The sequence below is a fragment of the Octopus sinensis genome, linkage group LG9 (genome assembly GCF_006345805.1).
Source record: "Octopus sinensis linkage group LG9, ASM634580v1, whole genome shotgun sequence".
Lineage (NCBI taxonomy): Eukaryota > Metazoa > Mollusca > Cephalopoda > Octopoda > Octopodidae > Octopus > Octopus sinensis.
Window position 1 is genome coordinate 67,949,759 of NC_043005.1, and position 13,964 is coordinate 67,963,722.

The 13,964-nt window shown below is 35.9% G+C and overlaps 1 protein-coding gene across 3 annotated transcripts in view; it reads left to right on the top strand.

The window, feature by feature from the left end:
• The window catches only part of LOC115215585 (arylacetamide deacetylase), a 63,651-nt gene extending 52,970 nt beyond the window's left edge, over positions 1–10,681 (top strand). For all 3 annotated transcript variants that reach the window (XM_036506026.1, XM_029784792.2, XM_036506027.1), the window contains one exon: positions 9,862–10,681. In XM_036506026.1, coding sequence (XP_036361919.1) covers positions 9,862–10,508 — 647 coding nt within the window. In that variant the 3' untranslated portion in view covers positions 10,509–10,681. The remainder of the gene's footprint in view (positions 1–9,861) is intronic.
• Positions 10,682–13,964: the final 3,283 nt, after the last annotated feature.

Sequence of the window (13,964 nt, forward strand, 5' to 3'; positions counted from 1 at the left end):
GATCTTTACCTTTTGACCTACAGATTTAAAAAATGATTTTTGTAACTAAACACTTCGGACAACTGGTAGAATATGACATATAAAACGTGTCTTACTCTTAGCATTTTTGAGAAAAACTTATATTTACGAAGATGTTTCACCTTAAAGTTCTCGTATTTCAGTAATTTCAACCAATCAATGATGTGTATTCAGCTGAATAAAATTACTGCCATTGTTTGTCAACAACAACTATTGGCGGTGTATTTTTCATTTGTCACTGTTATTTATGACATCGTTTGTACTGGTTTTAAGGTTTTAGGGTTAGGGTTGTCATAAATAAGAGCGACAAACAAAATATACACTGCCAGAAGTTGTTGACAAACAACAGCAGTAATTTTATTCAGCTGAATACACATCATTGATTGGTTGGAATTACCAAAATACGAGAACTTTAATGTGAAATATCTTCGTAAATATAAGTTTTTCTCAAAAATGCTAAGAGTAAAAGATATTTTATATGGCACATTCTACCAGTGTCCGAAGTTTGAAAGTGTTTAGTTACAAAAAATTATTTTTTTAAATCTGTAGGTCAAAAGGTAAAGATCCAAACATTCTTTTGATGGAATGAATATCTATAGTGTCTGAGAAGCAGAATATCCAAGGTTTCTCCCTTAGCTGTTATTAAGAGGCTCTGTTTAGTTACCAAACTTTTTAATTCCATTTGCTCCAAAGGCTAAGAAAAGTCATGACTGAATCTTGCAATGAGGTCATGTAACTTATGAAGCAAACAATTTATGTTGTACAGCTGACCATCAGCCAAAGTTATTGCAGTTGTATCCATTCTCCTTAAAAGGATCTGAAAGTGGAACATATAGGTGACATCTCCGTGAGTTAGAGATATACAACAAGAGATGTCTGAGGTAGTGGCACAACAGATGGAGAAATGCCAACTTGCGCAAGTAACCCAATAATTCTATCAGTAAAGCCATGATTACATGATATCGGCTTCAAAGAGCTGCCCACACCATGTAAATGTTACGCCATCAATTGTCTACATAGATGCTTTTCTCTCAATTCAATGAAGGAAAGTACATGTGAAGAAAAAAGAAGTTTGAAAAATTGAGCACCAGTGAATAACCAACACAAGTGGAGATGGATCTCAACAATACTTTGACCGTGTGCAGGCACATGGCCTAGTGATTAAAGCAGTGGACTCGCGATCGAGGGATTGCGGGTTCAAATCTCAGACTGGTCGATGTGTGTGTTTATGAACGAAAACACCTAAGCTCCACATGGCTCCAGCTGAAGGTAATGGCAAACTTCTGCTAACTCTTTCGCCACAACTTTCTCTCATTCTTTCCTCCTACATCATGCAGCTCACTTGCGATGGACCAGCATCCTGTCCAGGTGGAGAACCTATACGCCAAGGAAACCGAGAAACCGGCCCTTATGAGCCAGGCATGGCTTGAGAAGGAACAAACAAAACAACAATACTTTGACCTAGTATAAGATATCTCACCAATAAATGTAAACATAGAAAGCAGCACAAAGTGACCAACACTGCATCTCTTCTCCCACAAGACAACATGGCTGGTCTGCTGTTAAAATAGTGAGTCCTGCATTAGCCTACATAATCAGAAGCAGGTTCACTGAAATTAAAGGTAGCGACTGTCATTCTCAACTGAAGAATTGCTAACGAAAGTTGATCAGAGGGTTATGAACCTAATTGAGTATTGTGAGATGTAAATCTGTGTGAACATACTTGATCCAAACAATAAGGAATCCATCATCCCATTAGTGTTTCTCATAACAGTGAGACTAATATTGGAGTGGAGGACATTTGTTAGCCAACAATAAACTCTCGGTCATCTTGGAATGTTACTGAAATCAGTTATGTTCATAAAGTTGTCATAAAATGGTGATGACTACTTTGGTATTTCAGACTCAGGATGTTCTACGATGTCACCGTCAATGTTTGGAATATGTCATAATAATTACATTTGTGTATGAATGATCAATCATTTTGGTTAGTAATATATAGTTCAATGCAGCAAGCTGGCAAAATTGTTTGCATGCCAAGCAAAAAATTAGCATTATTTCCTCTACTTTTACATTCTGAGTTCAAATTCTACCAAGGTTGACTTTACCTTTCATCCTTACATCATCATCATCATCATCGTTTAACGTCCGCTTTCCATGCTAGCATGGGTTGGACAATTTGACTGAGGACTGCTGAACCAGATAGCTGCACCAGGCTCCAATCTTGATCTGGCAGAGTTTCTACAACTGGATGCCCTTCCTAATGCCAACCACTCCAAGAGTGTAGTAGGTGCTTTTACGTGCCACCAGCATGAGGGCCAGTCAGGCGGTACTGGCAACAGCCATGCTCAAATGGTGTTTTTTACGTGCCACCTGCACAGGAGCCAGAGTAGATAAAATCAGTACCTGTTGAGCACTGGGGTCGATATAATTGACTTACTACTTCCCATGAAATTGCAGGCCCTGTACCAAAATTTAAAACCAATATATGAGGATTTCAGACTAGAAGCATCATGCATCCCTCTTTAACAGTTTTTGTATTGACTCTTTTTGTGACAGTTTAAGAGTGGATATGCATATATTTCTGAATAACTGCAAGGTTACCTTGTGAAAGATATAAATACTGTGCTTGTTTGCAAATGATTAAGCTTCTGAAAGAGCTAATTCTATCTCTGCTCCAGAATTCTCAACTTCTTATAACTATTCGTCACTACCATGTATCTCTTATACAGTTAGACACCTGTTCCTGTATCCCTGTTCTTTAGCCTCACAATACCTAGCACAAAGTCAACTTTATCAATACTGCAGTGATTTTTCAATCACCATTTTCCTGTATCCATAGCGATTCTGTCTTAGTATGCAGTTGGCCATGGATACATCTTACTTTCAAAACCCAAAGAGACAGAAATGCACATTCAGCATTCTCATCACCCCTGCTTAACGATTTTCGTCTGTTACTGACGTATTTGTATTTTTAAACAGAGTACATCTGTAAGTGATATTGTCTCTAGACGAATACCACAGTTAATTTGCCTTTTGTGCTGTATTTTCATCAAGTATGATACACTGGTAGCTGTTTTAATCTAATACCAATTCTGTTGTACATAACAGATTTTTATTCAGCCAGACAGCAAGTTGCAACACCAGTAATTTTTCAATTATTGTTTCCCTACATAAGTATATAAGTATGTTGCACAAATGGGTGTATGTGTTTGTTTACTGTAAGTTACATTAATTTACCAGTTCTGTTTACATTACAAGCCAGTGATCGCCTATTTTCATTTGATAACTGATTTATCAGTGTTGTTTCAACTGCTAAATTATTATTTTTTATTTTTATGTACCGATAAATTTTCCATTTGAAGATGGCAGCGTTGTTATTACACACTTGCAGGAAGTAAATAAAATCGAGAAATTCGATGTAAAAATAATAATTGTCTGGTAGAATTAAAGAATACTAAAGCACTAGAACATTTTCAACGTCAAAGTATTAAAATTCTGACAAAATATCCACCACTTGACGGAATTCACAAAATTAAGTGATCTAAACACAGTGTGTTGATTATTTGTCCCAGCTTAAATACAATGTGATAATTTTTGCAGTGCAGATTCATACATACATACATATATATATATATATATATATATAAATTAGCAACAGGATATCAAGAAGTGCTGCAGCACAACTGTTTCAACTGACTCCATTTAATTGAACAATGCAATCATTACATCAATTTAAATGCAGGGCTATCCTCAGCTGCATAAATAAATAAATAGAATTTTTATCAGTTGGACACATTAATATAATTTTACTCAAATACTCTAATAGAGCAAGAAGATGGAAAGAATCTGTGTTGCCACTAATGTAGCTAAGAACATACTACACTTCCAAGAAATGTATGAAGTTTGTTGGGGTCATAGCTTGTGAGGGATTGTGGTTCATTTTTAATTGATTAAGTCTTTTTATCAACTACTAAATCTAATGATGTAATGATTGCATTGTTCACTTAAATGGAGTCATTTGAAACGGCCGTACTGCATCACCTCTTAATATACTGTTGCTTATTTTGATTTTATTCACCTTTGAGTTGTATGGATAATACCACACTGATTTGGTGCTTCAACTTAAGTAAATATATGTATATATATATATATATATATATATATATATATATATATATATATATATATATATATATATATATATATATCGAGAGAGAGAGAGATACACACAAAGCTTCAGCAGTAAATGAATCGAACCAGATTCACGTAGTTGTGTAACAAAGGTAACCACATAACCCTTACCTACACCTTTTATGTGCTGAATTGAAATACAGTTGAGGTAGATAAAATAATTACCAGTCAAGTACTGAGGTCAATCTAACCGACTGTGTCCTCGAAATTCATTGTATTGTACCTAACCTAAAAATTGTCGGCAGCCATCAAAGGAAAGTTCTTAGTTTTCACGTGAAAATGCAGAGAGAAGTGTTTTGGGGTTTTTTTTTTTTTTTGTCCTCTCCCTAAGTTTCAATCCGGAATTTCAACTTCAGAGTTCGTTTTGGTAGTGGCTAGGTATTATGTCAGTAGCCAGTGCGTCAGTCTCATAATCAAATAAAATATGTCGAGGAATCTGAAGGTCGTGAGTTCGATCCTCACCTGGGGCACGTCAATCTTAATTTTTATAAGGCGGCGAGCTGGCAGAAACGTTAGCACGCCAGGCAAAATGCTTTGCGGTATTTCGTCTGCTGCTACGTTCTGAGTTCAAATTCCGCCGAGGTTGACTTTGCCTTTCATCCTTTCGGGGTCGATAAATTAAGTACCAGTTACGCACTGGGGTCGATATAATCGACTTAATCCCTTTGTCTGTCTTTGTTTGTCCCCTCTATGTTTAGCCCTTTGTGGGCAATAAAGAAATAAGATATTATGTCAGTATTATCCACGTTGTATTAGATGATCTGTGCCACTTTCTCTCTCTCTCTCTCTCTCTCTCTCGTCAAATCGAAGAAACGAGATTTTGCTGTCATCACAATCTATATGATTACAAACTACAATTTCGTGAACTCATAGGATACAACTACTTGCCTTTTATACACACACATCCACGTACGAACGCACACACAATAACAACAACAGCCCTTTAAAGAAAATGGACGTTTCAATCTTTTGCTTTGTAAACCTACTGAGCCGTTATGTTCGATATTCACTCTTTGTAACAAACAAAGAAAAGCAATAAAATGTTCGAGTTGATTGATATATGACGACAAATCTCACTTCACCGTTCCTGCGTATTCGCTTTTGAGTGATCCTTAAAATTTTTCTACTCCGTTTCACTTCATTCCTTTCAAGTCGGTAAAATAAAATATTAATCAAGATGATTTACATTGATCTAATGTATTCTAGATGATAATAGGATTATAAAAGAAAAGTATATTTGATAATTCCTTACAAGTATTGCTTTTTAAGTTTTTGTAAGATAAGAATTGAGAGTTTTCTGGACAGAGGAGTGGAGTGGGGCATAAGATACTACGAGTTAGAGGTGTTCAAATATTCGATGAATCAATAAAATGGAAATGTAGTTTTAAATTTCAAACAATGAGCAAGAATGTTTGAAGACAATATCAAAAGAAATATAATCCTTTTGATATCAACCCCCCTGAGACCGCTCCTAGTTCTTTGATACAAATTTCCTGTTTTAAAGCGATCTAAATTAAAATTTCCTTAAAATTTCATGTTAAATTATGTTCCACGCATAATGAATAAGTTAATGTATTCTATTCTTATTTTCGTAATAAATTGAAAGTAAAAGGGTGTATTTCAACAGAAATATGGTAACAAAAGGTTCGGATCTTTTCGGTTTGAACGGCAGTTTTTTAAAATAATTTCCACGTAACTAAACACTTTTAAACTTCGTATACTGGTAGAATGTGTTTATAAACCGTCTTTTTCTCTTGGCTTTATTGAGAAAATTCTATGGTTTGTAAGATATTTGTTGTTGTTTTTCTTAAATTTCTGCAATTTCAACCAATCAATGACGTCTATTGAGGTGAAAACATTCTGTGCCGTATGAATATGTCCCTCGTTTAAGAAACAGATTGGGTTTATTTACATTTCTGAAGAAAAAAAGATACCATTCCCCCACCCCTAACCCCAACCCTAAAACAGTTTGAAATGCAATAGATCGATACTAGGGTCGTAATTATGGGTGACAATTTCATATGACACCGCTAGAAAAACTGCCGTTCAAACCGAAAAGGTCCAAATTTTCCTTAAAATTTCATGTTAAATTATGTTCCACGGATAATGACCAAGTTAATGTATTGTATTCTTATTTTCGTAATAAGTTGAAAGAAAGAGGGTGCATTTCAACAGAAATATGGTAACAAAAGGTTCAATCAACGTAAGAAACGAAATATTTTAAAGCCATTCTTTATACAGAGAGCAACAACGATAACTGGTGTTGTGTACAATTGATGAATTTGTAATGTACATTTATATTTTACAAGCTACAGTCAATTGAGTTTACTCTAATGCGTGATTGATACATACCGTAAATCTTCGAGTATAGTCCGCCCTTGAGTATAATATGCACCCCTTCTCTAACTTGAGTCAAGGAGGTCTATATAATGTCTTTGGTTTATAAAAATGTATGCGGTAACGTCCTTTATTATTATTGTATATATAACATAATGCAAACGTGTTGCTTTTTTGTGCATTTTGTTTGCAGAAAATAAAGAAATATCAGTAATAAAGTTTAATAAATATTGCTTACTGCAAGTTATGGATGATTCTTTTATGACTTCATTGCTTTCAGGCTTAGCTTAAGGTAGTTTTGCGCCCGATATCACAAAATGCGTCTGAATAAAAATTGCAGGACAGCAAATAGAGACTCGGACATTGCTTAGAAAATATTTTTCATTTTTAACCTCGTATATAGTACTCACTAGGGATTTTGACCATTAAATTTTGGGGAAAAAATGCGGATTATACTCGAAGATTTACGGTACAAAACGAGTCAGAGGAGCTTCTACAAGGCTGCTCGATCTTCTAGAAATAACAACCAAATCTCACAAGCCGCACATTTATCGTGTTAAAAACCGCAAAGACACTGGATAATGAAAAAAGAAAGAAAGAAAAGGTGGGATGGTCAAAACTGGAACATTTTGGTCATACGTCTCCTCATTTATGGTTGGCTAACATAATAAATAAAATTACTTTATCAATGCAACCAAGCAATATTGGATGGTAAAGTTGATCTTTGATAGTCTTTGAAGTTTGAATCTGTAGAGATTAAATAATGTCAACACTATCAATCTTTTTCCTCGGCCACACGAAATATTGTGATTTTGTGTCAAAGAAGAATTATACGTTATCGTTATACTAAAATGGTAACCAAATCCAGTGATCTGTGTGGTAAGTAGCTTGCTTATCAACCACATGGTTCTGGGTTCAGTCCCGCTGCGCGGCACCTTGGGCAAGTGTCTTCTACTATAGCCTCGGGCTGACCAAAGCCTTGTGAGTGGATTTGGTAGGCGGAAACTGAAAGAAACCCGTCGTATATATGTATTTATATATGTATGTGTGTGTCTGTGTTTGTCCCCGCACCATCGCTTGACAACCGATGCTGGTGTGTTTACGTCCCCGTAACTTAGCGGTACGGCAAAAGGAGACCGATAAGTGTATAAAAGTGGTTATCCTGTGTGGTCCGTACAGCCTGCACTCATCCATCCGACATCACTGGCCAAATCATCTAATTTAAAAAGATTCGAGATTAAGGCTGAAGTGCGTTTGATTCTAGGCCTCACAGGTCAAAGCTAACCTAGAGCAAAACAACATTTTATATTTTGAGTGTTTTCTTTGTCTGCTAGAAATAGCAACCACATCTCCAAGTCATATGTTACTATCTTAATAAAAGGAAAGAAACATTGGAAAATATATACTTATGTCTGGAAAAAGATCGGGTAGTCATTGCCAAAATTCTTTTGGCCTTAGGTGTGCTAATGCTGACCTGGTGCTGAATAATATCGATCATATCGTCTGTATATGATATGATTAATGTGTGAACTTCCCTTTGATCTTAGCGAAAAGGCCGTGAAGCGATTTTTGATGTATAATCTTGTTAAAAATGTTCGATATAAACATATATTTAACAACAGGAATTGTACTGTCTAACCAAACAGAATTATTTAGTTTTGTCTTTGTTTATTGGCAATAGGCATGATGTGTAGTTCTGGGTTCGATCTCACTGTACAGTACCTTGGATAAATATCATCTATGGTAACTCTTTGGTGGGGATACTGCTGGATTCATTCACCATAACTTCTTAAAACCCGGAAAAAACATTACTTCAGAAACATATTGCCAAAATGAACAAAAAACTGCTACTCTTCCATCTCAGACTGGCCATCAGAAGAGGGCCAATCATTCTTCATTACGATGCTCGACCACACGTTTCACTAATGACGCTTCAGAAGTTGAGGGAACTTGGCTACTAAGTTCTTCCCCAACCAGCTTATTTCCCACACCTTTCTCCTACCGACTACCACTTTTTCAAGTACCTTGGTGGTTTCCTGGGGAAGAACTTCGTAGCCAAGTTCCCTCAACTTCTGAAGCGTTATTCGTGAAACGTGTGGTCGAGTATTGTAATGAAGAATGATTGGCCTTCTTCTGATGACCAGTCGGGGACGGAAGAATAGCAGTTTTTGTTCATTTTGGCAATTTCATGGCAATATGTTTCTGCAGTAATGGTTTTTCCGGATTTTAAGAAGTTATGGTAAATGAATCCAGCAGTATCCCACCAAAGAGTTACCATAACCTTCTTTTTGAAAAGCTCGGGTTTAGGGAAGGTTTTCGGTGCTTTGTTTTGGTCCAACCACAGCAAAGAAAGTCTTTTTTGTTATGTCGAACCTACTTTCCATCGCAAGTTACAATACGGTCGAGAAATGGATCGGTCTGGTTATGGAGAAGAAGCGACAAACAAATTTCATATCTGCGCATTTTCTGATTTTCATTCAAATCGTGTGATACCTATTTGTCAAACTCTTTTGATTTTCTGATCGCATGCAAATGGTTGCAGGTAGTTTTCTAGCAAACTTGAAGTTCTTTTGCCAGTTCTCGAGAGGTTTTACGCGGTTCTTTCTCAACGACGGTCTTTAATTGACCATCATCGATGACGGTCGTCCACTACGCTCACGATCTTCAAGGCTCAGGTTTCCACTGCGAAATCGTTTAAACCATTTTCGAACTGACCACTCACTGGTCATTTCTTCACCAAACGTTTTGTTGATATCGCGAGCAGTTTCAACTGCTTTACGTCCTTTTTTGAAGTTGAATAGCAAAATTGCTCGAATATCGCGCTTTGGCAGTTCCATTTCAGATGCTTGTAACAACGGTGAAAAAAATATCAATGTTAATTTATTGATGCATTTGGGCAAGTCTATATCTATATTATCAACGGTGAGCTGGCAGAAACGTTAGCACGCCGGGCGAAATGCGTAGCCGTATTTCGTCTGCCGTTACGTTCTGAGTTCAAATTCCGCCGAGGTCGACTTTGCCTTTCATCCTTTCGGGGTCGATAAATAAAGTACAAGTTACGCACTGGGGTCGATGTAATCGACTTAATCCATTTGTCTGTCCTTGTTTGTCCCCTCTATGTTTAGCCCCTTGTGGGCAGTAAAGAAATATATATCTGTATTATCAGACAATTGCAAAAAAAAAAAGAAAAAGAGATTGTTTTTAAAAAATTCAAAATTCTGCGAAAATCCGGTACATATTCTTCTTTGTTCAAAACGTTGCTTTCTCTACTTGATATAATATATTTCATTTTTTTCTTTTCTTTTTATCCAGGTGATGAAGCCGGTGGAAACTTAGCTGCAGCAGTTTCTCTTAGACTCGCAGTTGAGACTGCATTTCCTACTCTAAGAGCTCAAATTCTTATAAGTCCGCCTCTTCAAGCATTTGATTTTCTCACTCCATCGATGTTGTTTCATGACAAAAGTGCTCCATTTATAATGAGTCGAAGAATGATCACACAGAATTGGCTCAACTATTACCAAGGTCACACTAAAAATATTGATGAATTTTTGATCAATAACCACACAGCACCTCTTCTGAAAGAATCCGAAGTTTCCCAATCTGTGTCTGTTCATCGACTACCCGAAAGGTACCAGAAGCAACATACTGTTCAAACGTCGACTGACTTTGGTGACGAAGATATTTCTTATGATTTTGAGCCAGTTCTTTTAAACCCATACTTTTGCCCACTGTTTGCACAAGATTTCAAAAAGATACCGCAAGCATATGTTATTTCAATGGAATTCGACGTTCTAAGAGATGACGGCTTTCTGTTTGTTGAGAGATTGCGTCAATCTGGCGTGAAAGTATATCACGACCATTTTAACGAAGCCTTTCATGGGATATTAATGTATGAACATTTTGAAACGAGAGATAAAATCATAGCTTCATTGGTCAGTTTTATTAAAGGCAGCGTTTAATAGCAATTTTATCCCCATTAAACATTTAATCAATTGATTACACACAATCGCCCGTTCGTATGATTTACGTGTGTATTCGTGAGAATGAGTGTATGCGTGTACTGACAGCTAATCATTATTTTTAATCAGCAAAAGCACAATTTTTTTCTAATTAAATAAAAATAAATGAATTATTATTGTTACTGCTTTTCATTTAGAGTTTGGGATCTTTTCGGTTTGAACGGCAGTTTTTAACATAATTTCTAGGTAACTAAAAAGTTTTAAACTTCGTATACTGGTAGAATGTGTTTATAAAACATCTTTTTCTCTTGGCTTTATTAAGAAAATTCTATAGTTTGTAAGATATTTGTTGTTTTTTTTTTCTTCAATTTCTGCAATTTCAACCAATCAGAGACGTCTATTGAGTTAAAAAGCATTCTGTGCTGTATGAGTATGTCCCTCGTTTAAGAAACAGATTGGGTTTATTTACATTTCTGAAGAAAAAAAAGATACCTTCCCCCCACCCCTAACCCTAAAAGAGATTGAAATGCAATTGATCGATTCTAGGGTCATAATTATGAGTGACAATTTCATATGACACCGCTAGAAAAAACTGCCGTTCAAACCGAAAAGATCCAGAGTTTGCATGCTTGGGCGAAATTGAGCCACCAGCCAGGTGGTTTGAATCCTACCAGTTACACAGCATTTGGGCCTTGGTTAAGACATTTGAATATCACCAACCAAGTCAATCAATTAAAATTTCGCATGTAAACCGTGGCAGCACTTCATTATCGATGAGAAGTACCTTGGCTTTCAGTAACCATCAGAGGAAAACTCTGAAACAGATATTTTTAACGAATAGAGAACGTAGTCACTCGTCTGCTAAATAGAACAAAAGTCTGAGTTAGCACCAGACTTAGACATCCTTGTGATTTGCAAAAAGCTTTATTTACACATAACCACGTGCTCACGAACGATGATTTTATTTTCCATGACATAAAGATCTTCCTGCAGCTTGACATGTATCGTAAATATGTACATCTTAGCGATATGTGTTAATGTATTGCATATGTTTGAAAAAAAAGCAAGACAGTTATCACAGTTAGTGTCGGCATTAGTCTAAGAGGATCTTTACCTCTTGACCGACAGATTTATTTATTTTTTTTTTTTTTTGGAACTAAACACTTTCAAACTTCGTATACTGGTAGAATGTGTCACATAAAACATCTTTTACTCTTGGCGTTGTTGAGAAAATTCTGTATTTTGGAAGTTATTTTTTGTTGAAGTTTCCTTCGTGCTTCATTTTTCATTTTTTCCGTAACTCTAACCCTAAAACCTTAACACTAACAGTGACAAACGAAATATATACCGCCGATAGTTGTTGTTGACAAACAACAGCACTAATTTTATTCAGCTGAATACACGTCATTGATTGGTTGAAATTACCGAAATACGACAACTTTAACAAAAAATAACTTCCAAAATACAGAATTTTCTCAACAACGCCAAGAGTAAAAGATGTTTTATGTGACACATTCTACAAATATACGAAGTTTGAAAGTGTTTAGTTACAAAAAATTACTTTTTAAATCTGTCGGTTAAAAGGTAAAGATCCGTCTAAATTAGGTTTAAGAATATAGTTTTAAACTGGGGCTTCGAAACAGAATTAGTATTAAGATAAGTGTCTGACTATAAAAATATCGTGGGCTGCTATTTAACGACTGTCTTTTTTTTTTTTTTTACGGTGTACAAATGTAACGGATGGTATTAAGTAAAAACTCCTTCTAGTGACTCAATAATTACGTTTTTAGATATAAACAAGCAGTAGAAAACAAGTTACATCAATGTATTAATAATAATGACACTAACAAATGCTTGCACATGCATAGTTATAATAAATGCTGACGCAAGTATAAAATGTTACTTGTAAAACCTATACACATGAAAGAATTCAGATTCTCTTGCGCAAACGAAGTACTACAAGCACAAGTCAATAACATACAAACAAGTTTGTTGACTAAGCTATAAAACAGTATAAAATATGGAACCAAATTCAATGCAGTAAATATATCAAACAGAAAGCGCATCGAATTAAACATAAACAAACTACTATGTATCTTGGTTATGGAATATATGTAAATATTATCAAACAAAATCGTACACTAGGAAATTAAATATAGTTGGTGTTACACTTAAACGCTTATCATATATTACGGAAACACGAAATTGAAATAAACTCACGAGCAACAACGCCTGCTAGCCGCTGTACAACCAATTGAGCAATGTTGTGTAAAATTTGTAGATCATTCGCTCGAAACAAGGGTTTTGGGGGTTTTTTGGGTTTTTTTTCGTATTTCACTTGGCTACTAAGCTTATTAATACCTACAAATTCGCTTGGATTTTGCAGGAAGGGTGTTTCCTCGGGATCGCTCGACTTGCTAAAACTTCTAAATCTTCGTCAAATTATACCATATCACACTATGAAATAAAGGTTATATTGTTCGATATAGCCTGGATTAAAATCAGTATGGCCACAGCAAGAATGTTTTTAGCCATAGGTCTATATGTTCAGGGTAGAGATAAAAGGTAACCGGTAATAAAGTCACAGGGACAAAAAAGTCAGTAATAAAGTCACAATTTTGGCTAGGAAAAAAAAGTCACTATTAATTTATGGGATCCGGACAAAACACTCCCTAGGGCAACAACCCCCTCGGGACAGAACCCCTGTGACATTTTTTAGTGGATTCGAGGAAAACACAACTCATTTATATCCAACGAGCCAAGCTATAAAGTTTATGACGCTAACAGATTGCTAATACAAATGCCTCTCTTAGGTGATAACAGCCAAGGAGATAGACAAATTGATTTCTGGGAATCCTGATAGATGGTGACATTGGACAGATGATATTTTTACACCTTTTTACCATAAGAAATATTATTCTATCAAGTTTAAAGTGATTTCCTCTGTGCCACAAACCATTTACCATTTCTGTGGTGGCCTCCCCCATTTCCCTTGATGTCCTAAGCACGTGCTTATTTTGCTTAACGATTAATCCAGCGCTGTTATATATATATAGTTAATCCAAACATGAAAATACAAAGAGAAAACACAACGCGAGGACGTGGAACAAATATAGTATTATTGGACGCTCAGGAAGGAAGGGAAGAAGGAGGGTTTAACGTTTCGAGCGGAGCTCTTCGTCGGAAACATTGGAAAAGGAAAGAGAAGGAAAGACAGAGGGAAAAAATTCGCCAACGGTACATGTATGTTGTATGTTGAATATATATATATATTCAACATGCAATCTACTCTTCGTTTGTAGAAATCCTTGCTGCTAGTAGAGGTAATAGCTCCCTGAACTTTTTACAACTTGTCTTTCTCTGGATGCTTTCAGAACACCCTCCTCTATTATTGATTATATTGCCCAGGCAACAGAAGCCATCTGCTACGTCTATAGCACCACCCAAGAATTGAAA